The sequence below is a fragment of the Diceros bicornis genome, chromosome 10 (genome assembly GCF_020826845.1).
Source record: "Diceros bicornis minor isolate mBicDic1 chromosome 10, mDicBic1.mat.cur, whole genome shotgun sequence".
Taxonomy (NCBI): domain Eukaryota; kingdom Metazoa; phylum Chordata; class Mammalia; order Perissodactyla; family Rhinocerotidae; genus Diceros; species Diceros bicornis.
The window spans coordinates 44804690-44829260 of NC_080749.1; the positions used below are offsets into that span (position 1 = coordinate 44804690).

The 24571-nt window shown below is 36.1% G+C and overlaps 1 protein-coding gene across 11 annotated transcripts in view; it reads right to left on the bottom strand.

Annotated features, from left to right (window-relative positions):
- The window catches only part of KCNH7 (potassium voltage-gated channel subfamily H member 7), a 781612-nt gene that overhangs the window by 115244 nt on the left and 641797 nt on the right, over positions 1-24571 (bottom strand). For all 11 annotated transcript variants that reach the window (XM_058549111.1, XM_058549119.1, XM_058549116.1 and 8 more), the window contains 2 exons: positions 20341-20769; positions 7355-7569 (listed from right to left, as the gene is read on the bottom strand). In XM_058549111.1, the coding sequence (XP_058405094.1) occupies positions 7355-7569; positions 20341-20769 (644 nt within the window). The remainder of the gene's footprint in view (positions 1-7354; positions 7570-20340; positions 20770-24571) is intronic.

Here is a 24571-nt window from a genome sequence, read left to right on the forward strand (position 1 = left end):
CGTGGAATCTCCACACTCCTTTCCCCGTACCTTGCCCTATGCATCTCTTCCACCTGGTTGTTCCTGAGTTATATCCTTTTATAATAGACTGGTAATCCTAAGTAAAATTTCCTCTGAGTTCTGTGAGCCACTCTAGCAAATTAATCAAACTCGAGGAGGTAGTTGTGGGGACATCCAATTTATAGCCAGTCCGCAACCTGGACTTGGAGATTGGTGTCCGAAGTTGGGGGCAGTCTTGTGGAACTGAGCCCATAACTTGTGGAATCTGATGCTATCTCCGGGTAGATAGTGTCAGGATTGACTTGAATTGTAGGACACCCAGCTGGTGTCAGAATCTGAATTGGAGTCAGAATTATAACGACATTATTGTTGAAAATTAAGGCTATATATAAAACCACTTTTAATTTGCAGTTGTGTTTGGAAGACATTTTTTAATACTGTCATTGAAGAAAGATTAGGACTAAGTTTATTCAATTTGAGGGAAACTACAGAAAGTGTTAAGAAATTTTGTATTATTAAGCCTGAGATGATAAGTAATTTTTTTAGCTTTATCGAGGTGTAATTGACATTAAAAAATTACACACATTTATAATTTTAAATATTAGCTAACAAAATGAAATCAATATTATCCCTCCACTATAAATCAATCTCCATTTCGAAAGAAGTACTGAATTACAAATACTGTTTTGGATTTCTGTCAAAGTAAGTATAAATTGAGAGCCATGGAATCACATGAAGAAATAATGAGCATATTTACAATGGACAGAGTTCAGTGGAAGGTAAAAAGCTGTAACCTTTGAGCTCTTCTTTACGTCAGTAATATCAGTGTAATTTTGCTTTTCCTGAAACTGAGTGGTATGCCACTAAAAAAACACAAAATCCCTCCATACTAATCTAAAATCAGTATAAAAAGTGAGATATAAACTTAAATAAAAGATAATGCTGAAATGAAGCTCCCCTGTTAAGGATGAGTTTTTTCAATTTTTTCAAGAGTTTGAGGAGTTTTGGAGAAAATCTACCACAGTCTTTTCCTTATTTGTGTAGACTCAATTTTCTGATAAGTTACTACTAAACAAACTTTCAGATTAAGACTTCCGGCTGTGCAGCCAAATGTTATGAGTATGTCCAAATGCTATGCTGACTTCTGAGTAGATTTAGGGGACAAATAGAGGAACAGAATAGAATCACAGAAAGGGTGTACTGGAGAGATTAAGAACTTCACTTTTGTAGTCCAATGACCTCAGTTTGAAGGCTACTGCCACCATTTCCTATGTGACCTGGGCAAGTTGCTTCCTCCCTCTAAGCTTGATTTCTCTTCTATGAAATGGAGATGATAATAATAGTACCAACTCATAGCACTGTTACGTCAATTAAAATTGATTATCTGTTAAACCCTTTAGCATAGAGCCTGGCACACAGTAAATGCTCAGTCAAGGTCAGCTAATACTAAATCTATCCTAATTCTATTTTCATGCCAATATTATACTTAAATGAATCCTAAATAATGAGAATCTATTCTGGCTTTAAACTTCTTTGCAGATTTCTAGATTCTATGGCAAATGTCTTTCCTAAGTCTCTGTGATTACTCCTAAATTTTCTTGAGAACTCTCCTTAGTGAAGCTATAGGAAAACTATACTTGTGGACTAGTAGTAAATCTCTGTCCCATCATCTGTTCTCCAGATTAAAATCTTCTGGTTCATTTATGTTCCTTCTTATGTCTTACTTTTTGATGATTATGCTATGAGTATCTATTAAATGCACCAGATTATTTCTCTTAAGTAACAAAGTAATAAGTTGTAGAACTATTTGGTCATTATTTGACCAGCACTGAGGCTAAAGGAAACTCAAACTACCTTTAGTTTCATAATATGATTTTGTAGCATTTATTACATTAGCACTTGTAAATGCTATTACTATATATTTTTTTGTCGTGTTTCTCCAAGTAGTTTATAACCTCTTGAGTATTGGTGCCAGGTTTTATACTTCTGTGTCTCTAGCGCCTACTCAGCACATACTGTGCATTCAGCATGTGTGTGTGTGTGTGTGTGTGTGTGTGTGTGTGTGTGTGATGCTGTTAGTCTGAATGCCTATCTTCATCTTTACAATGAGCCATTATTGTTTTGTTCTCCATTTTTAGAGCCTCTCCTCCCCCACTGCATCTTTCTGGTGTGGTCACCAGTCAAAAGGCTGCACTTCTTCCACCATAAGGATGACCACAGGACTCAAGTTGGCCAATCAGAGTCCACTTTCTCCAGAATGATATGGACACTGGAGGAGAGGAAGCCCTTCTCATCAGATCACCGACTGTGAGCGCTATATGAGACAGAAGAATCTAAGGGCCTTGCTTCCATCAGATGTGCAGTGAAGTCAATACAGAAGAAAGCATAGTGGAGAGAGGGAGAGAATGTCATCAGCTGTTCAAACAGTGAATGTAGCCATGGCCCCAAGCAGATCCACCCCTGCCCTTTTCAGTTATGTGACCCAATAAACTGCCCCTCTTCCTTTTATTTTTTACTTATGGTGGTACGAGTTGGACTTGTATTACTTGCATTCTGTTACAGCATGACTGATACAGTCTCACATGACTGGCCAATAAAGATTTGGAATCCACAGTGCCATCTTCTTAAACCCTCTGATATTCATATGCATACCTAGGGAGAGTGATCTAACACAAAATTTGTAAAAGTTGAACATGACAACAAAATAATACATTTTATCCTAAAAATTAGCATAACATTTGAACTAGAACTAGCCTTAAGAATACTGAAGTCATACAAGAGTGCAAAAATTTGGTTTACTTTTATTTAAAAGGGGACTGATATGCCAAGAATTGGATTCTCAACAGAACCATAATTGTATGATAAAAGCAGATCTTTGTTCTCCACCCACCCAACTTTTCTTCCAATTCATTGTTTTCTCTCCACCACTCCACTGGAATTTGGTAGGAATTAGCCAACCAGGGCCCGGCCTCTCCAAGGTGGATCCTACTACACGTCAGCCTGTACCAGCTGGATTGTAGTTAAGGAAAAAAATCCACACCTTCTGAGTGTTATTTTCTATTTCTTCCAGTCAATAAAGAAGGTCAGATGGAATTTGACATAAGGAGCTGATGCACTCCAGAAATTTGGCCTGTAAGACCAGCCAATAAAAGGAGTCTCTGGACCTGAAACAGCAAGAATTAGAATCTTGCCTAAAGGGAGAATTTGGAAGGCAAGCATTTGCTTTGGGGATTTTTGATCAGCAGATTTACTCTTGCTTAATTCTCTCCAATACCTTCAGCCGTCCATTTCTGAATCTTTTAAGATCCTTCTTATGTGTTGTGTATTACTCTAAGCACTAGTGATACAGACCCCTCCTGCTTCATTCATTCATTGGTACTCACAATTCCCCAAGTGTGTCCCACACCAGACCCTGATTCCTAACCAGAAACTTCTCAAGCTGCAAAACTCATCTAAGAGTATATATTCCTCATCTACTGCTCCAAACTCCCAATATAGGGCATGTTTCCTCTCCAGGCACTCTCTGCACTCTGAGTTTACCTGTAGTGTAGTACTTCACACTGCATTGTAATGCCCATGCACTGTACTTGGCTGTTTCCCTCACTTCTCAAGGCAGAGAATTTGTCTTTTACATGAATTCCTACAACCTAGCACTGTACGTACAAACTCTCAATAAATGCTTGTTGAGTGAGTAAACAAATATATGAACAAATAAATGAATAAAAACATGGTTCCTATTTTGAAGAAGCTCACTCTAGCTGGGCAGGCAAACAGCTAATTGGCTAATTAGTGATTAGCCAATGTATAGTAGATAAGATCCAAAAAGTGAGAGGGCATAACATGAGCAGTGATTAATTGTTCCTTTCATTTACGCCTTTTTTTCTTGATGTCTGCTCTATTGTTTATGCTCAGAAGAGTGTTTAAAACTCATTGTTGAATGATATATGAACAAAACCCTTATATCTTTTGAAGAAAGGATTACTATACAAATCCATTAAGGGAATAACACAAATAAGAACATTAGATAAAGAATACACTGTTGGCTGCCTATAGCAAACACATTGAGAATATTTTGACAAGGAGAATTTCCACACCGGCCTAACAAAGGGAATAGTAAAGTCTTTGGGTTATTATCAAGTTATTTTCTGTGACTAGGGAACAAGTGTGTTATATGTTGTGAATATGGGCATTCCAGAGATGGCTATGATCAGGAAACTAAACAAACACTACATGAGAAAATAGTTACAGGATCACCCTGCCTTCAAATACTTAAACAAAATTTCCAGAGGCTATGTCTGCGGGAGGAATTTCTCAATATTTGATCTCTACCTTATTTAGTCTGACTTGTGGACCATTGGAAGGTTTGTTACTAAGAGCTGAAGAGGGTGCTAAAAAGAAGATAGAGGATTCCTATTGATCCTCTTTCTAATTTCTGGTCTCAGCCTTTTTCCAGTCTGTCATCATTTCTCGCCAGAACTATAGCTGCATAAGTGTTCTATCTGTCTCCAGAATCTCCTTCCTATCACTGTATCTTTCACATTGTAAAAAATAAAAGTGATCCTTTATGAAACAAGATCCAATTCTAATCTTCCAACATCTTAAAAAGACTTTTTGCCTGCATCATACTTCTCCAATTGGGGTACCCTGGAGAGGGTACTTCACGATTTGGGTGAAGTATGAGAAGCTGTAGGAAAACTATGGGGCCTTCTGTGGGCCTCAGCAGTAAGTAGTTTAAAATATTTCTTAAAATGTTAAAAGAAATATTATAATATTGTGGAGCCAAATATAAAAGTCACAGGGATTTTAAAGAAAAAGCATGAGACCTTAAAAGAATGTCAAGCTTTTGATGGGAGCTGTTGCATTTACTCAGACCCCCAAGGCACTTACGTGAAACAGGTAGTGAAGAACTATCTAGAGGGGAGAGTCCTAGCAGCTCCCCAACCTGTTACAAGCTCCTGCCCAGCCTTGCCTCTCCCTGGCCCAGGAAACCACTTGTTCTCAGAAGACGGGTAGACTTTTGTGTCTCTACAACTTTGTTCTTGCTATTTTCTCTACCTAGCATTCTCATCCTTTTCTTAGTCCATTTGGCCAACTTCTCTTTCTTTCCTTCCTTTATTCATTCATTCATTCATTCGTTCATTCAGTAAACATTTCATGAACTCCACTCTGCCAGGTGTCCTACTAGGCCCTGGCAGTATAGCGATAAAACGATTCTGCAGAGATGGTGAGGAGGGTAAGGGGAGGTCATACAAGAACGTTAACAAATAGAATAATGTTTGACTTTGCTTGTTATGTACTTAGCACTGTGATGAACAATTTCCACACATCACTCTAGTTAATTCTTTTTCCAACCCTGAGAAATAAATTTTGTCATCACTAGAACTTGCTTCTGTCACACAATAAATGGCACTTGTCTCCAGGGCGCACAACAAAATTACTTAGCCAGAATTAAAACACAAGTGCTGTGACTCCAAGTTATGCTCTTAAACTTAGTACCCGGTTTGATAAGTAACCTTCTAGATCCAGCTTAAATGTTCCATCCCACCTCTTTTTCTTCTCTGAAAATTCTTCCCTAACCTGTATTCCTGTATTCTTTATTAACATGGTTTCATTATGGCTATTTGTATATATGTTTCCTCTCACCAGGCTCAGAAAGTCCCCAGAGCAGGTGCCACCTCTGATTACGTGTGCATCACCCTCTCCTGGCACAGTGGACCTGCCAAATGTGGCAGGATCTGGTGGGCTCTGTGGTGGACCTAGGGCATGAAAGCTTTCCAAAGATCGTACTTGACTGCTCACAGCCCTTATTGTGTGTTTTGTTTGGCCTAAAAAAGCATTTTGATTTAGTTTGCCAACTTCTAGAAATTAAGAGTTTATCTTAAATTCTGCATTTCCAGCTTCTTTTTAAAATTGGAAGATTTGGAAACATTGGTCAAGCATTCCTACAGGACCACAATTGGCTGGAGCTGAGTGGCAGCCATCTGCTTTGGAGGGGTCTTGCACTCTACAACTCGCTATGGTCCCCACTACTCCTGCTCTGCTACCATGCCTGCTTTATCACTTATGCTACTGGCAGGGCCCTAACCCTAATAATTTCAGCCGGTCTTCTGTGCAATTTCTAAAATCTCTTAATTTCTATATACCCATATGACAGTTACCATCCATAGATAACAGAGTTTTTAAGGTAAAAACAATTGCAAGTAAAGTTCAAAGCTATCAAAATGGTGCCAATACAACACAAATAACAGTAGATTATTAATTTACCACTGTTAAACCCAGTTTACTAAGTATAAATTAGGGAAAACGAAATGCCAAGGGTAGAAAGCCTCATTACTACATAAATATCAAAATAGACATTAGAGTACGGCACATATAATTTCTCATCTCAAATAAGTAGAGACTACTCAGATCCATTTACAATTGACTCATGGTCATTACATAGCTATTTCAGCTTACACATAAGAGGTTATTTACAAACTACTATAGTGTTGTTTATAGTGATTATAATTACAGAAAAACTTTATTAATTCAAAATCTTCAACGCTTGGGATAGAGATTGGGGTCCAGTTTACCTTTATATGACAGGTTTTGAAAAAATTCACTAAGCAAAAAATACTAGGTAAGTTGTTTGTAAAAAAAACTGTTTACTTGACACGTATTTTAGAGTCATGAGTTCCCAACAATGTAAGTGCATTGTAAGCGAAAGCTAGGTACTGCTTAGGTTGGTATTTTGCTATAATAAGTACAAATCATTTTTATCTACTTTTTTAAAGCAAGAGTCCTGCTAGACAGTGACAGTACCTTTTTACCCTAGTTCAACTTGCAATATTTATTTGAAAACAATAAAATATTGTTCTTATGAAACGTAATTGTTTTACTCTGACTTTTCATCATCTCAGAAACCTTTTTTCCCAAAGTCAATGGACTTATATCTGACTCTACTTAGTAGAGTAAGTGCAAAAAAGGAGGCTATAGTTAAGAGTAAATCCCAATTAGTCACCTAAAGCTGCAATAGACACATGCATTATATTAAGAAACCATGCTTTAATAATGCAAGAGTTGGCAGCAAAACAATAAATATCCAAACAAGATGAATAGCAGGTTAACCATCTATGCAACAAAGGGAAAATTACCTAGTTAGTCCATTTTTGCTTAGTCTTGTAATAGACAAGATCACACTCTATAATTTTATTTATCTGTTACATCAGAGGGTCGCTCAACATCTCAAGATATATTGGAGTATGAATAAATAGCTTACCTTTCTTGATAGTCATTCATAGGAAAAACAATGTGTTTTATGACACAGAAAAGAACATTAAGAACCTTTGAAATTGATAGTAAAATCGTGTCCTACCTGGGTAACTTTCTCTGTCACATTGTGTGTTCGATCTTTAACCTTGGGTGCAATAATGGTTTTATCTGAAGAAGGAGGGGATGTGTTCTTTTTTTCAGTTTTGACATCTGAAAAATTCAGAGTAAGCTGTGGAATCTTGTTAATGGTGCTGTATTTGTTGAGGTTTGAATCCGACGTGGATCCCAGGAGACTTGACTTGATATGATTAAAAGGCCCTAAAAAAATTGGAAAGTATTTGTAAAAGCAGTATCAGGAGAAATAGAAGAAGAAAGAGATGGTCCTGAATGACCTGCTGGTGATCCATGACCAATGTGACCCTGACTCAGGTGTGACCAAATGCAGCCAGCTGATACCTGAACACAGGGTTTAGGGTCACCGTCTGCCATATGGAGTGGCATGTAAGTATCTGAGGATGAGATGGGGTCCTAGGTTCCTCCCAGAGAGCAGATGGCAGCTTTAACTGCTAATCAGCTTCTTTCATTAAAGGCTGGAATAGAAGAAAGGACTTCACTCCCTAATATTGGCCAAATTCTACCTCAAAGTTTCTCAAGAATTTCTTTTTATAATTCAAGGATTACTCAAGGAAGGAATGGCCTATGGTTAAAATCATGTTGGCCATGAAATTTCTGAATGGGGTGTCTACCCTGCTCCAATATGTATTATTTCCCTCTCTGTGCAGTGACAAATGAGAAGCCAGCTGAGTTCTTCATATGCTTCTATTACCTGTACGAGATGCTTCTAGAGCTTCTAGAAGAGTTAAGGCCAGATGGAGGAATTTCAGGTAAGGCTGAGAAGAGCAAATGTCTTTTTTCTTTTTTTTTTTTGTGGACTCTAGTGAAAAATCTAGGATCCTGTGACAGATTTTTAAATCTATCCTTTCTTTTCTTTTTTTCTTTCATTTATATTTAAGACTGACTACTTTTTGAGAAAAAAAATAAAAACCATAGCAGAAGAATGCATTGGCAAACATAACTTACAATGGAAGTGACCACAGCTAGGTAATAGGACATGTCTGGAGATGGTAGTACCTGGTTACCTTTTTATTTTTCTTCTTTTGTCGTGCTGTATATGAGATATCCAGAACTTGTTCATTTTATAGCTGAAAGTTTATACCCTTTGACCAACTCTAGTCATTTCTCACACTCCTTTTCTACAAAGACAATTTGGCAAGGTGCCAGGACTCCGGGCCCCCTTGGTTAGGGTGAGTACATTGACCAACTACGTCTTCTTCTGAGATGAACCTATTGTCTGTTGCTTATGGAGAGTCAGAAAATGCTCCAAAGAGTTTCTTGTACAATGGGTAATGTTACTTATACCATTATGTAGCTCTTAAAAATTAGCATCAGGAAGAATTTTGTAAAAATCCTGAGCTCATGAGGGTTATACAGCTGTTAACTTTCAGCCTTAGAGAGTACTTAAAACATGCAAACTGTGTGAATGAACTTGCTAGTCAGTACATTTTGCCTTATGCTATTTTTTTCCCTGTTCAGAATGCAACTGATACATTTTATGGATCAAAATGTACTTTATGCACCAAGCAAGCTATAAACACTTGAAAATTATATTTATAGGTTGTGTATTTTGGACCACAACAATCAGTAAACTCAGTTCAAATATAATGCAAAGAAAAATATACTCTTCATAGTTCGTAGTTACCTTGGAGAAAAATCACACTATATTTGTTTATAAAAGTTTATATTTGCTTATTATAAAAGACTCAAGTGATTTTAAGAGAATTGTCACCTATTTAACAAACGCCGTGTTTCTTGAGTTGCATTTCTGTTCGTTCCATGAGTTTTCTCTATGATGATGATGAAGTCCATCCAGGTGAAAAATGTCACTGAGCTCTCTGGGCATTTACTGCCCAGTAGGTTCTTATTTGTGTATAGATTCTTATTCTCTTTTCTATTTCTTTGACAAGGATAGAAATAAGAGCCAAGAGTGGCATCAAATTAATTTAGCCTTCAGATAGATCTCTGACAGAAACCTTATTCTTCAGGTCTTGGTAGAAGTCTCCACGACACACAGCTAATTTATTACTATAGCATATCCCAGATAGTGTTTCTTTTTTGCAGCATTCTATGGCTACATTCCAGGCCTAAATCTTAATATTCAAAATTTGTATATTATTCTACGACTTCAGACTTCTTAGATACTGTCTTTTCCCCAACTCGAATGCCATATTTTCACTCCTTAAGTAATTTTACTGCACACAGGAACCTAGACAAGAGATTATAGAAGGTTGAGCTCAGGTATATAGTTAAACTGTGTTTAAAACCCTTAAGCCCATCTTTCAATTCTCTTTCTATGTCATCCTTCTATATGTTAGATTTCTGTAGCAGATTATCTACAGAGTTTTTAAAAAAATCAGATAAAAACGTGAATCATCTGTGATGTTAAGGCAGAAAGGCACTGTTAACATACTTTGTCCTTGTGACCAGTTCCAATAAACTCCACTGAATTGGCTACACCAATAACCATGTGGTCTCCACTATGTCGGTAGTTCATTGTGGGGGATTCGTGGAGGCATTTTTGGTTGTCACAATGATGAGAGGTGGCTGTTTTCTCACCTTAAAAAATTGTCCCATATGTCCCAAGGTGACATAGGTGAAAAGCCTCTTTATAATGATCTGAGTCTTGAACCTAACAGTTTCACATTTAAAGAGTATAATGTACTTTTAACACGATTTTAATATACACTGAATTCTACACAGCTGCAACTACCATGTAAACAGAAGATTTTACATTGTTTTGTTCAGAACTTTACTAAAAGTTGTTCACCATCTTGGAAAATCATGTCACGTGGAACTACACTACTTGTGGCATTTGAGCTGCCAATACAAAATTTCACACTTCAGGTTACAGTCTGTGTTTGTAGCTGTTACATGGAAACATGTAAGCAAAGAGATTTGAGGTTTTTTTTTTTAACAGTGTTGGAACCAAACATTACTACATTTGTAGAGAATTATAGGAATCACACTAAAAATCATTAATGAAATTTATTTCAAAATTGTTTCATATTATTGTTCTCCTATATATGTAAAATGATGTGATATACTGAAAAGAAATCTATCTGGTAAAAACTAAACACTTGAAATTATTCGTTTGGGGATTGCCTACTGGTTTTCAGTCTCACTCTAATTACTCTCTAGAGATCTGCTACAACTTCTCCACCATGTCTTGATTGTCATTTCTTTTCCAATCCATTTTCTATTTCCCTTTGCTTATGCAGGCATACAGTCTGCAGGGTCTTATTTGAGGATGAATATATGTCCTGACATTTAGTAGGATTTCTTTCTTCTGTGCAATTCATTACTATTGCGTGTCATCACACAGGGAATCATTCTGATTCCCTGTTTAAAAGCAGGGGCCAGCTCATTGGTGAGAATGTCATACTTCCTCATTTTCTCCCCAATTTGTCTTGGTAGATTATTCATAATTCAATTTTAGTTATTTCTCACTTTTAAAATTCATGTATAAATAAGTCTGATCTGTTATTATTTATTCCAAGGATGATTTTTATTTCCTTATCTATCCATATTGCTGTTCTATCATTTTATCCAGCACGTATATGGACTGTTTTCTCATGTCTTTAATCCTCTTAAAGCCAAATTGTTTTCTTATGTCTGATTATTGTACTACGTCTTTTGGTGTAGCTATATTTGAACATTAATATATTGAGAGAAATATTTTATTATAAGCTGCTTTCATTTCTCCTTTATATGACAATTAAGGAATCATGTTGCTCTTTTGGGAATAGGTTAGAACGTCCCTGAATATTGTTTCACGTTAGGAAAAAGAGTATAACAAAATATTTGTTGAAACAAGGGGACACTGGGTCTGATAGGGCTGAGAAACCACTGGTTGACACATCATATGCAGATTTGGCCTCAGAATATTATAACTTCATTGCAGTCAGTATTTTCACTTTTCTTGTTTACTGGTGGAAAACCCTTTAAACTGTTACTCTACTCTATTTTCTTGTTAAGCTCTTAGTGTTAGCAATTTAATCTAGATTTTCTTTTAAATCTATACATTTAAAGAATTCAGCAGAACTTAAAATATTACTTAATAATTCACACATGCTACTTAGATAAGAAACTTACAATTTATTTCAACCTGTATAACAAAGATCATTATGCTCTTTTGCACTGATTTTGAAGCAGATGTTTATATGCAGAAGTCTGTTGGAGTCTGCAACATGATCAGTATTGGCTTAGTTTCCTCTAAAACCTATCTAAATTCTAATGAAAAAAATTTCCAACACTTTAATTAAGATGGGTATTAGCAATATCCTCATTTTACCAATTGTAAACCTAAACAGACAGAATATGAGCCCAAAAGGGAACACGAATCAAGGACTAGAAATCAGAATACAGGGTTTCCTACCTCCTAGGTCTATATTCAGAGAGGCCTTGGTTCAGGTTTTAAAAGGTGAAAGGCAGCCTCTCTGAGAGTGATCATGAACAGATGGGATTTAGGATTCTAATGAAAGAAAGGAGAACAACCTGAAAAACAAAGTAAATGAATTTAAAGAAAATAAATGGGCAGAAATAAAGGGAAATAATAGATTTAACAGAAAGGAATATAAAGCTCGAAATTATGTAGGAGGACTTAATGTTCTTTAGAGAAACACTTGCAAAATGGATAACTAGTTTAAATTTTCTAATATACTAGGAGGAGTGGAAAACAGGTAACCAAGTAGACTAAACCAACAGCTGGATAAAGTTCTAATATATTACAAGTGTCTGATTAAATATAAAGTAGGCCAGGTGCCAGCTACAAAGAAATACTCTGCATTTGGAGATAAAGCCAGAGGCTAAAGCAACAACTGGGAAGAATTTTAAAGATATTTAAAATTTTTATGATGAAGCTATTTAAATTTATCATGAGTTACAAGATGCTGAAGGAGAATATATTCTCTTTTAGATGGTGCTGGAAATATAGCTAAGGACATCTGACAAATTTTTTTTGAAATAATGCTATGTTTTTTAAAAGATCATTGCTCTTGAGGGGCAAATGGGACAAGAGAGAAGAAAACCAAAAAGATTAAGGTTACTTTCAAATCATCAGGCCTTTATACAATATTTCTTAGGGCACTGAGTTTATCTGGGTCAAGTTTAATAAAACCTAAATTGCTGAAGTGCTTTAACACTAAAGAAAATGCAAATGCAGTGCTTAGTAATTGGGTTTTATAAGAGAACACTGTCAAGAAGCATAAGGCAACCAGTGTAACACTTAGAAAGATATATAAGAAGTGATCATCAAATTATTTGTAGTCAATATCCATATTGTCTGTTTCAGTGCATGACATAATTTACAGAAAATAATTGTCACCATTGAAAATCAATTTGCAAATTCTTTTAAGATCACAAATACTTGGTAACAGCCAATGTAGCTTATGAGAAACAAGTTATATTAACTTTGTAAAAGCTGTAATAAATCTTGAGGGTAGTTTTGTTTCTGACTTACATGCCAGATTCATAGACAAGTTGAAAACTGAACATGCCATTGTCAACGGCATGCAGAGTTACTTGGCATAGTAAGGAGGTGGAAGCAATAGAGGGGTAAAATGATAGTAATGACTTATTTACTAATTTGGGTAAGTGGGGTTAATTTTTATTGATGACTTGGGAAGCAGAATGGGAAGAGAAACCACTAAGTCTGAGGTGAAAATCAGTTTATGAGTGATTGAGGTAGGATTAGGTTCACCTCTCACATACTAGAGAAGTTGTTAAAAAATATTATGCACACATAAACATATAAAGAGCATATGCAATCTATTTGAATTACTGTTCTCAGTCTTCGAAAATGGGTTATACTTTTAGATCTCTAAAGTCTTATTTTAAAGAGTTAGAGTGCTAAGGGAATTTATTTAATTGAAACAATACTGATCCTAAGAAAGAAGGTTAAATGGAAATTATTCTGTTTTAGAAGAAAAGAGTGAGTATCAATTTGCTGTTTTTGGACTGTGATATTATGTCAAGGTTAGACATAGCCAGCTAGTATCTCTGTCCACTCAGGGTAGATGAAGGGAAAAAAATTACATTTCAGCAAGAACTATTTAGGTTACCTCTTTGTGTAACAGGCAGTAAAATGTATTTCCCAAGAAAGTCAAAGAACAGGGTGCTCTGGAGATAAAGATGCCTCTACCACCTGCGCAAGGGATTTAGACAATGCTCTTGTCTGAGGAGAACAAACTAGACGACATTGAAGACCTTTCAAATGCATTCCTAACTTATTTATTTTGGCAAAGATATGATTTTTCGTTGAGTTAGTGAAAAAAATGTAATTATGTATTTGTATACACAGAAGTGCAGAAATTTGCTTTTTCAAATGAGATTTAAAAACAAAGCCAAAAATATTTAAAAAGCACACAATGTATTGTCCCATATCTAATTAGTATATTAATTGCTCTGTGAAAGTCTTAAAGAGCCAGACACTTCACTATTCTGTTAATAGTTTTCAAAACCAGAGCCTGAACAAATAATGGAGATTTTGGAGAGCATACTTACATTGTTTTGCACGTGTTGTATCTAATTTGGGAACTTAACTTCATAAATATTAATATGTGAAAACTTTCTACAATGGTTTAGAGTTTTCTAATCCCAAATCCTGTCTTTGATGATTCATTTTTATTCAAAGACTAATGCTATTAAAAAATGGAGGGTTGAGGAAAAAGGGTTGGAGATGCAATGGATTAGTTTATGAGACAAAACCAAAATTACCGCAGTTTGAATGACAACTATGTGGACTACTAGTTTGGGAGATAAGCAAACTCATTTTTCTATTTATTGAGAAAAATTAGATTCATTTCTCACTGCATTGAGAAAATCATTGGAAAATTAATGTCTAATAATTTATTGCTAATCATTCCGTGCTAAAACCCGTCACATTTCACACAGGCAGGTTGGTGAGAACTGTCTGTATTCTATTTCTTGAGGTTATATTCTGAATTATATCAACTCAAATCACCACCCACAGCTGATACTAATTTGCTCCCTTTTAGAAATCTCCGTGGACGGGCCAAGGATAGGATAATCATGTAGATGAAATCCCATCCTGCTATTGGAGGTCACCTGCATAGACCCTTTTTGAAGTGCTTACAAAGTAAAGTTGGGATGGGGAGAAGATGCCGTAATTGCCCTTATAGTCAAATTACCCTGGACTGCTGACTAGAAAACATGTTGAGTTTCTAGTGCTACTAATTCATAACCATCACCAGCTCTGTATTAATTAACGAAGAAATTGAGGAATCAATGTACAAAACTTCACAGTGATCAGAGTAGCACTGACATATAGAAGAGGCCAAAACAGTGAATTCTAAGTAATGATGGTTACTGGTGGAGACGTGTCCATGCAACACACATGCACAAAATGAGTCATTGTCACCATATGCACACCCACAGCAGCCTGTATGGCCTATGTTAAAAGACTAAGCCTCAAAAGTTTTCAATTTGTTGAGAATAATATGATTATTATATTTTGCATATCTACTATGATATAGTAGAAAAGCAGAAGTGAATTTCAAATGTTTAGCCAAATCCAAATTTATCCAGAAGTATTGCTAGTTAAACATTACCCTGCAGTAGCTGTAGGTCGTGCCAGTGATTTCACACTAATATAGAACACAATTAAAAACGATTTAAATGTAATATAGAAAAATAGAACGTGACTATCATGCATGTACAGTTTACCACTACAGTAAGCTTAAAACCATACCCCCTGCCATCCAGGAACGTGAAACTAGTTTTAAGGAAACAAAAGAGGAACAAGTGAAGTAATGCTGTCATGTAGCACTTTGCTTATTTTATTTAATCTTGCACTGAAAAAAATATTTTTTGGTTGAAACAGGCTTATGTGCCTCTTTCACACTGTAATATATTTACCTTGATATTTGTTTCTTTTCAAATGATTTAAATATTTAGGAAATGTACATTGTCAACCTAGGTTTATACTTCTTCCAGGAAAAAGGTGTTCATAATCATTTTGGTGACTCAGCTGAGAAAGTAACAATGTCTCCAAGAAAAATCAAGCCATGATGTCTCCACCAGGCACCTGGACTAGCTAAGGGCGCGTGATGTTGCATTGAACAGGGCATACAGCAGGCAAATTAACATGCCGAGTAAAGGGGCACTTGGAGCATCAGATGATGAAATTTGAGTTTATACATTACCTTTGACACTGCGACCATTGTCTGTTTTGAGCACATATGGATAAAAAAAGAGAGAAATACAAAAAGAAGACTAAAATTATGTTATATACACTGAATGACCTCTGTAAAAACAGTTAGAGAAAACAGGATGTAATGATTGAAAATTTATCTTTGAAATTAACATTTTGTACTATTCAACCAAGTAAAATGCATATACTAAAAATAATACCTGCCATCATAAGTATTCATGTTCAAATATGTGAAACATTTATCTCACTTAATTTAAATGGATTCTAAGATACAGATTTTATAATTATGACAGTTTGGAGAAAGACATCCCCAGCTACCTGCAGTTGTGATAAAAACTTTCAACCTTGTCAGAAGTCAGTTTTAGCATCGTTTCAACCATCACTTACAAAGACAGACTACAGAACATTTTGCATGTAAAGTAATATTTTTTCATATAATTTAACCTAGTATGTTAATAAGGAAAAATGTTTCTAAGGCAACAGTTTACTTTAATAAACCAACTTGTGTTATGAATCATAATTTTATTAACTGTCCCTCCTACAAATGTTTTCCAATGTATATTTTGAAAATACCAAATAATACTCAGAGAGTTATTCTTAAGCAAAAATAATTGTAAGAAATCAGTGAGAGACTTGACTGTTCAAACGTAATGTGAAGTTTGTAAATTTATTCAGTGTAATACCTAGGATATTTAGGAAATTTATTTATATTAAAATGGGTTGTTTTCAAATCTCGGAATGGAGTGTTTTCAGATTTATTTTGAGATTAGCAATCTGACTCTGTTGCATATTTACTACTAACAAAATATGCATTACTAGTTTTGAAACAAACAAGCTTAAAATAAATGAAGTCATGTCAAAACCATTCAAATATATCCAAGATTTGAAAAATCTTTTCAACATTTGTTGACATCTATGCTAACGTATGCATATTTAAAATCTCGGGATATATCATACTTGTTTCAAAGCTTACAACTGAAGCAATTTTAATAGTGTGGTATATTGAATTGCTGGTGTAGACATTGCCTCGGACAGAGATACACAAATAAAATTGTGACCTTATGTGACAACGCTCCTCCCTCTTTGAGGGACCATAAAAAGCAAATAGAGGTAATGGAAGAGACCTTGATTACACAGAATTAGCTCCATCAGAAGCTGGGCCCGGAAATCACTAGTAAAGTAACAACTGCTTGCAAGTAGTGAAAAATTATAACTCTACTCATGAAATTACGTATAAAGATTTGCAAATTCCAACAAAACTGACCAAAAGTTGCATTATATAGTTAATGCTGCTTTGCCATTCTGAGGCAGGGCATGCAGTCTGTGTGCTGGTGACAGCTGAGACCTGCTTGTTACTCCTCCCTGACAACATAAGTGCAGAAATTAGAGTAAGCATCAGCAGCTTAACAGAGTAATTTTGTCTGTTCAATCTAATAATGAAACAATTGAGATTTATATTTTGTATGTCTATTTATTTTATTTTATTTTTCTTGTAGTGCATTTTTATTGTATTTATAAATGTATTAGTCCATGAGAGGTTAGAAAAAAAATTCTGGTCCTTTACCACAAATGGTTTGAGAAGTACTATTCTAAGGTACTTAATGATGTAGATTAAATGAAAGGATAATGTAAAATATTATGCACTAATATATTTGCAAATTATTGAAAGTTCTGTAAAGATAGCCTATAAAAAGGAGAAAATTTCTCTTCTTGACTGAAGAGACGAGATCTGAATTCAAAATCTGGTGCCTGTGTGATTTAACGTGTTAACCAGTTACGTGGATTCATAAAATTAAAACCAGTTTTAAAAGTTTTCCATCTTCCCTTATCAGGGGCTCGGTTTCTAAAATATATCAAATTATATAGCCTTAGAAAGTGTAGTTTCTGCTATGCTAATCAGTGATTTTGTAGCTGAAATCACTCTAAGTCTGAAGTACAAAATACCCTCTGAATTTACCAATCCATAGCCAGACATTGACTGTAGCATCTGCAAGAAAGTGATACATTTTTTGGAAATAACATAGCTTGCGTGGAGGAAGAAAATTGAGGATGATCTCAACACCAAGTGTTCATGTGTATAACCTTTACTTGGAAATCCAATATTAAATCATTCTTTCCCATAATTATAACGGTAGCTGTGTACTAAATGGAGACCACACAAAATCGAAAACAATAAAATTAAATCATGAAATCTGATCTAACCTACTCAGCACCACTGTCAAAACACAGGCTAAGTCTGTATCATGCACAGATTATGTTTCATTTAATATTCAAATTTACTGTATCTGAATGTTATTATACTGTAACTCTGCTTCTAGGCAATAACGCCAATCTCTGAAAGGTCAATATAATTCCTAAAGACGACTACACTAACTGGACTAACTAAAAAGTATGCTAATCATTTGAATCACCATACTGGATTTATTGTTGTTCGGTCATAGGATCTATTGCTCCAAGGTCAAATTTCAGAGCTTTCCTTCAGTCAGGAGATATTCGAGCTTGCCATTACTAGATGGTATAGGGCCTCAGATGATTAACCAGTTTGGGAATTGTCCTTGATTTTTTCTTTTTTCCTTTAGACCTTCTTTGGACTACAGATTAACATGGGTATGTTAATTGCTCTTGTACCATATACAGCTTCTCAAACCTATTTCTTATAGAAAACTGTTTCTTTCATTTCTGTGATATTGATTTATCTCTCTTTGAGCTTTTTCCTGCCAATTCATTTTCTTTCACCATTTCTGCCTTCTCTACTTCAGGTGCCCTTTAAATAAAGATCCCCTACATGATTCAATCCTAAGATTTTGGTTTAAATTTCAGAGTGTCGGGGAGCAGATAATTCATTGTTTTCTGATGTGTGTGGTTTTGGAACATAATTCAGGAGCACAGTCCTCTCAATGTCACATCAACATTTAACGAGTCTCTGCCATGAAATAGGCAATTGTGCTGGATACTAAGGCTGCGGAGCTAACTATACCAGAGCTAACATGCAAGAGGAGCTTTCAGCAACCTAATTATTTGTTTGTACATCTAATAGGAGTAACAGACAGATATATAATGTGAAATAAATGTAGAATGTAATAAACGCTATAATATATGTAAACACTGCTTTGCACACTCAATGTGTGATATCATTTAATTCTTCTGGTTTGGGAACGGGAAATGGGTCCTTATAGCTATGAATAGTAGTGTGAGGAGGGAAAAGTGGGGAAGAGTATTCCTGGCAGAACAAACTAAGGAAGCAAGAAAATGCGTGATACATTTTTGGGAAAAGGCAATTATCTTTGTGCAGGTTTAGAATAGAGTACATAGTAGGGGAGGGAGTCTTGCAGAGGCTTGAAATATAACTGTGGCCAGCTGGCAAAGTGCCTAGTACCCTATGCCAAGGAGCCCCGTGATCAGATTTTTGTTTTAAAGGGAAAATTAGCAGCAGCATGGATGATGATGAGCACTCACAAGAATAAATACTACAGAAAGGACGTTGGGCCTCTCCAGAACCCAAATCTATAGGATTCAGAAAAGTGGGGCAGATGTATTCATGCAACAAGTACTCTGAATCTCGGACCCTTGGGGAAAGTTCAGTGACTCAACAGAGCCCTCCTATGGCCAGGTTTCATGCAGCAGGAGTGAGGGAAGAAAACCATTGCATGGATGGATTGTGGATTCTGGAGAGAGGCAGTGCTGGGTTTGAAGGCTGGCTCTGGCACTCTGTAACTTTGGGCCAGTTATTTATTTAATATATCTATGCCTCAGTTTTCTCATTTATAAAATGGGGCTTAATGACAGTTCCTAACTCATAGGGTTGTTATGAGAATTGAATGAGAGTTAATGTGTGTCAAGCACTTACATTGCCCCACACACGTAAATACTCAAATGGTTATCCATTACCACGTTAATCGTGAATTGTTTTTGTCATTTCCTTTAAGCATCTCTACTTTCAATACTGGCTAGTATAAGATTGCAAACAAAAAGAAGCCAGGGAGAGGGGCCGGCCTGGTGGCGCAGGCAGTTAAGTGCACGCGCTCCGCTGCAGTGGCCTGGGGTTCGCCGGTTTGGATCCCGGGCACGCACGGATGCACCCGCTTGTCAAGCCATGCTGTGGCGGCGTCCCGTACAAAGTAGAGGAAGATGGCCATGGATGTTAGCCCAGGGCCAGTCTTCCTCAGCAAAAAGAGGATTGGCAGATGTTAGCTCAGAACCAATCTTCCTCACACACAAAAAAAGAAGCCAGAGAGAAACAAATGAATTCTGAATTTGCTTTTCAAGTTGGTTTCGGTTGAGATGAAGACTTTTTTCTCTAAACCTTTCCCTTCCCGCTACCTATGGCCCCCATCCCCAATCAGTTTAAAGCTTTCTGATCACTCAGTACATCATATTTCATACACCTCTTCCTTTTGGAAGAGTTGGTCAATAGAATAGTCCTGTGATGGTACAACACTCTTTCTGCCCAGGGCTTGACTATTTGCTGAATGCGTCAAAACTATTTATGCTTGATAGTGTCATCATCTAAGTATATCTTATATTAAGCATTAATTAATTAATACTCCATAAATTAGGCAGACAATGGTTATTATACTAATTTCAGAGACAGATAAAGAAGCCAGAAGAAACCAAATTATTTATTAGGGTTCAAAAAAGAAATCAGTAACAAACCTAAATGTAGGACTCATATTTTTAATAGACTTTATTCATATTTCTTCCTCCAAGGCGTAAAGATTAATGTTGAAATTAAAAACAATATGGAAATTACCTTCCTTTACCCATTAATATATGTTTTCATATTTAAAAAAAAACAAACATACCTTCACTGGCATGTCGGTCTCTAAATATGTTCTTGGGGTGGACGCTGAATCCTTCTATGTCATGCACTGAAGAAGCCCTCCGTATACTACAAAGGCTCTCCTTGGATCTGGAATGAGTCAGCTGGGAACTTGACTGCAGCATGTCAGGGTAGAGCCGGTCCCATTGTCTTTTGGGAGAGGAATGGTCAAGAGGTCCAGATATATTCACCAAGGGGGAACATTGGCTGGGCTGTATCAGGGCTTTCGTATCATCTGCTTCGGAGGGGCTGCAACTTTCTTTTGTAGGAGACTTAAAGTGCTTCATGGCTACTGAATCATCACTGTGTTTAGAAGAATCGATTACTACCACATCGGGGTCTTCTTGTGGTAAGGATTGCTTTCTGTATGTGAGAACTCTCAGACTAGGGAACTTGAACCCAAAAAGTTTCCCTACAGATAGAGAGGAGAGAGTATTATTACAAGACAAAGGATATATTCCTTAAAACAAACATTGCTGACTCATATATAACACCAAGTAAAAAGAATTATTAATTAATATTTAAGTCATTTATAGTTGGAATGTGAGATATTGTAGAAAACTTCTCTGAGACCAATATGAATTATCATATAAGTAGAAAGAAAGTAATCATATAATTTTACAGTGTTTCTGATGGTTAGATATACTCCAGTGACATGAAAGCATTATTTGGATCACAGGAGGTTTTTTTTCTAATAAATTAAAAACATACATCCACCATACATCCACTTTTTAAGGGAATTTGAAGGATGGAGCTCAGTTTAAAAAGGAAAAGAAGGGATGGAGCACCGTGTGTAAAAGGGACGGACACAGGAAAGATTGTGTGTGTGTGTGTGTGTGTGTGTGTGTGTGTGCTGGGGGCAGTTATTGTGTTGGAAGTAGGAGCGAAAGGAATAAGGTGGGGGTAAGGAACTGGCCTGACATACCTAGAATGTTTGTATTTTTGATAACATTGCTAGTCAAGTGTGGATGGGAAAGTGGGGTCAACTGTGTATGAGATGTTCCTCTTTCCATTTGGAATTCTTGAAAAGCTTTTGGTTTCAGAGAGAGATGTATTGTAAAGATAAGAATTTCTTTTTCCTGGGCCGGCCGCATGGCTTAGCGATTAAGTGTGGCGCTCCACTGCTGGCGGCCGGGGTTCAGATCCCGGGCGCGCACCGAGGCACCGCTTCTCCGGCCATGCTGAGGCCGCGTCTCACATACAGCAACTAGAAGGATGTGCAACTATGGTGTACAACTATCTACTGGGGCTTTGGGGGGGAAAAAAAAAAAGAATTTCTTTTTCCTGATTTTTTGTTTTGAAACCTGAGAATATGGCATGAAATGTTACACACATCTCAGAGTGGATGACATAGAAGGGCAATAAGTATAAGCATTAAAGGGTGGATAGTAAAAATTAAAATATTAGCTAATAAACACATAAACTCACTGGTAGTAAGAAATGCAAATTAAAACAAGAGGATATCATTTTCCGCTTTTCAATTTAGTAGTAAATGAAAAAAAGAAGCATAAGATCTAGTGCTGGCAAAGAATACTGGTGAGCATTCTGACACTTTGCTGGTGAGATTGCAAATTGCTACAAATTCTTTGGAAAGTCATCTTACAGTATGTATTAAAACAAAAAAAATACACTTTTCATTTGACAGAGCAATCCCATTTATAGGGTATTACAAAGGCAAAAAACTAGACAATCTGAATATCCATTAGGAAGAGGAAGGTTTAATAATTTATGGCATTTTTATACTTTGGAATCTTATGATGTTCTTTAAAAAACAGGAATATATATATGTTTTGATTAGAAAGTTATTAAAATATTAAGTGAAAAAGCAAGTTTCAGCTTAAAATGTTTATGATGATAGTATTTCATTAAAAATAATAAAAGCCTATATTTTTCCATATAAGTTGTATGGCAGTAGAGAGATGTGGAAGAACATACTCCAAACTTTTAATGTTGATTGGCTAAATGTGTTTGGAATTGGGGGAAGTATCATGTACTGCGTTCTTCTTTATATATTTCTATTGTTTGTTACATCAAGGATGCGTTCTTTTCTAAATTAAAGAAAACGCTAATAAGGTAGAACTTCTACCCCTAGAAGAACTAAAAAGAGAAGAGAAAGCATCCAAATAATATTATGTAATTCAAAGCTTTTCTAGGTATCATCTATAGGAAAATGCAGAGTTCCTAATTTCTATTGCCGGTGCAGTGGCTAGGTCCACATCTCCCCATGGCTTTACAATTACAGATTGCCCTTCTAGTCAGTTGGTGTCTTTGGGCTACAATATTATCTACTTTTTATATTCTTTAATTGCCATGGACACCATTATCTTTAATAGATTCACTGTGAACTTTTCCTCAGGGCATTGAGGGTAGTTTTAAAACATGAAAGAACACTTAAAACTCATGAACCTTTCTGAATTTTATTTGACTATACTCTTCCAGTGGACGGTCTTATCTACACACATATTTTTAATTCCACCTTTAACCCAATGACTCATAAATCTGTATCTCCGGCCTAGACCTCTTCTCTTAGTTCCAGACCTACATATCTAATGGCCTCATCAACATCTTCACTTAGACGTCTTAAATACACCTCAAAATCTCATAACAAATCCAATTTGGTGATGTATTCCTCCAAGCCCAGCCCTTTTTTTTCAGTGAATGGCATTACAATCCATCTAGTCGTATAAGCCTGAGACTTGAGAGAACATAGTTACTGTTCTCTCTCACCTCCATCCCCCATATCCGATCAATCCACTAATTGTGTTCATTTAACCTCCTGAATGTCTTTTTAATGTTTTCACTTCTCTCATCTCTACTGCTCTCACTTTTATCTAAGCTACTGTCATGGTTCACCTGATTCTTGCAATAGGATGCTAATCACTTTACACATTTACATCATATTGTCCATCCTTTAAATAAATAATTTTTATCCTTTAAAAATCTCACTTCTGATCATGTAGACTATTGTTTAATCTTTCGCTGCTCCCAGTGACTTCCTGCTTTGGGGATGAAGACAACACTGTCTCCACTCTATACTTGCATCTTTCCTACCTTGCTGTCTAGGATCTAGCCATATGGACTTTTATTCCTCTGGAGGCCTATGCTTCTTTCAGATTGAGGGCTTCCTTTGTTTGATACTTTTTACTCTTCCTACTTAGCACATCCTTTAGGTCTGAGCTCCAAAGTAATTTCCTTTGGGAAGCTTTTCCCTCCTTCTGAACTAGATTAGCATTCTTTTCATAGCTTTCACCATAGTTAATAATTATACGCTTGTTGATTTTCTTTTCTTTTTTTACTCCTTTTGCCCTCCCCACTTCTCCTCCGGTAACCACCAATCTAATCTCTATATCCATGTGTCTGTTTGTTATTGTTGTTGTTTTTATCTTCCACTTACAAGTGAAATCATATGGCATTTGACTTTCTCCTTCTGACTTATTTCACTTAGCATGATACTCTCAAGGTCCATCCATGCTGTTGCAAATGGCAAGATTTCATCTTTTTTATGGCTGAGGGGTATTCCATGGTGTATATATAACGAGTCTTCTTTATCCATTCATCCGTTGATGGGCACTTAGGTTCTTTACAAGTCTTGGCTATTGTGAATAATGCTGCAATGAACATAGGGGTGCAAATAGCTTTTTGAAGTAGTGTTTTCATTTTCTTTGAATAAATATCCAGAAGTGGAATAGGTAGATCATATGGTATTTCTACTCTTAATTTTTTGAGGAATATTCATACTGTTTTCCATAGTGTCTGCACCGGTTTGCATTCCCACCAGCAGTGTATGAGAGTTCCCTTTTCTCCACATCCTCTCCAACACTTGTTACTTATTGTCTTGTTAATTCTGCCAGCCATTCTGATGGGCATGAGGTAATATCTCATAGTAGTTTTGATTTGCATTTCCCTAATAATTAGTGATGTTGAACATCTTTTCATGTGCCTGTTGGCCATTTGTATATCTTTTTTGGAAAAATGTCTGTTCAGATCCATTGTCCATTTTTAATTGGGTTGTTTGTTTTCTTGTTGTTGAATTGTATGAGTTCTTGATATATTTTGGATATTAACCTCTTGTTAGATATATGATTTGCGAACATCTTCTCCCAAGTGTTAGGTTGTCTTTTTGTTTTGTTGATGGTTTCCTTTGCTGCATAGAAGCTGTTTAGTTTGATGTAGTCCCATTGTTTATTTTTTCATTTGTTTCCCTTGCCTGGTGA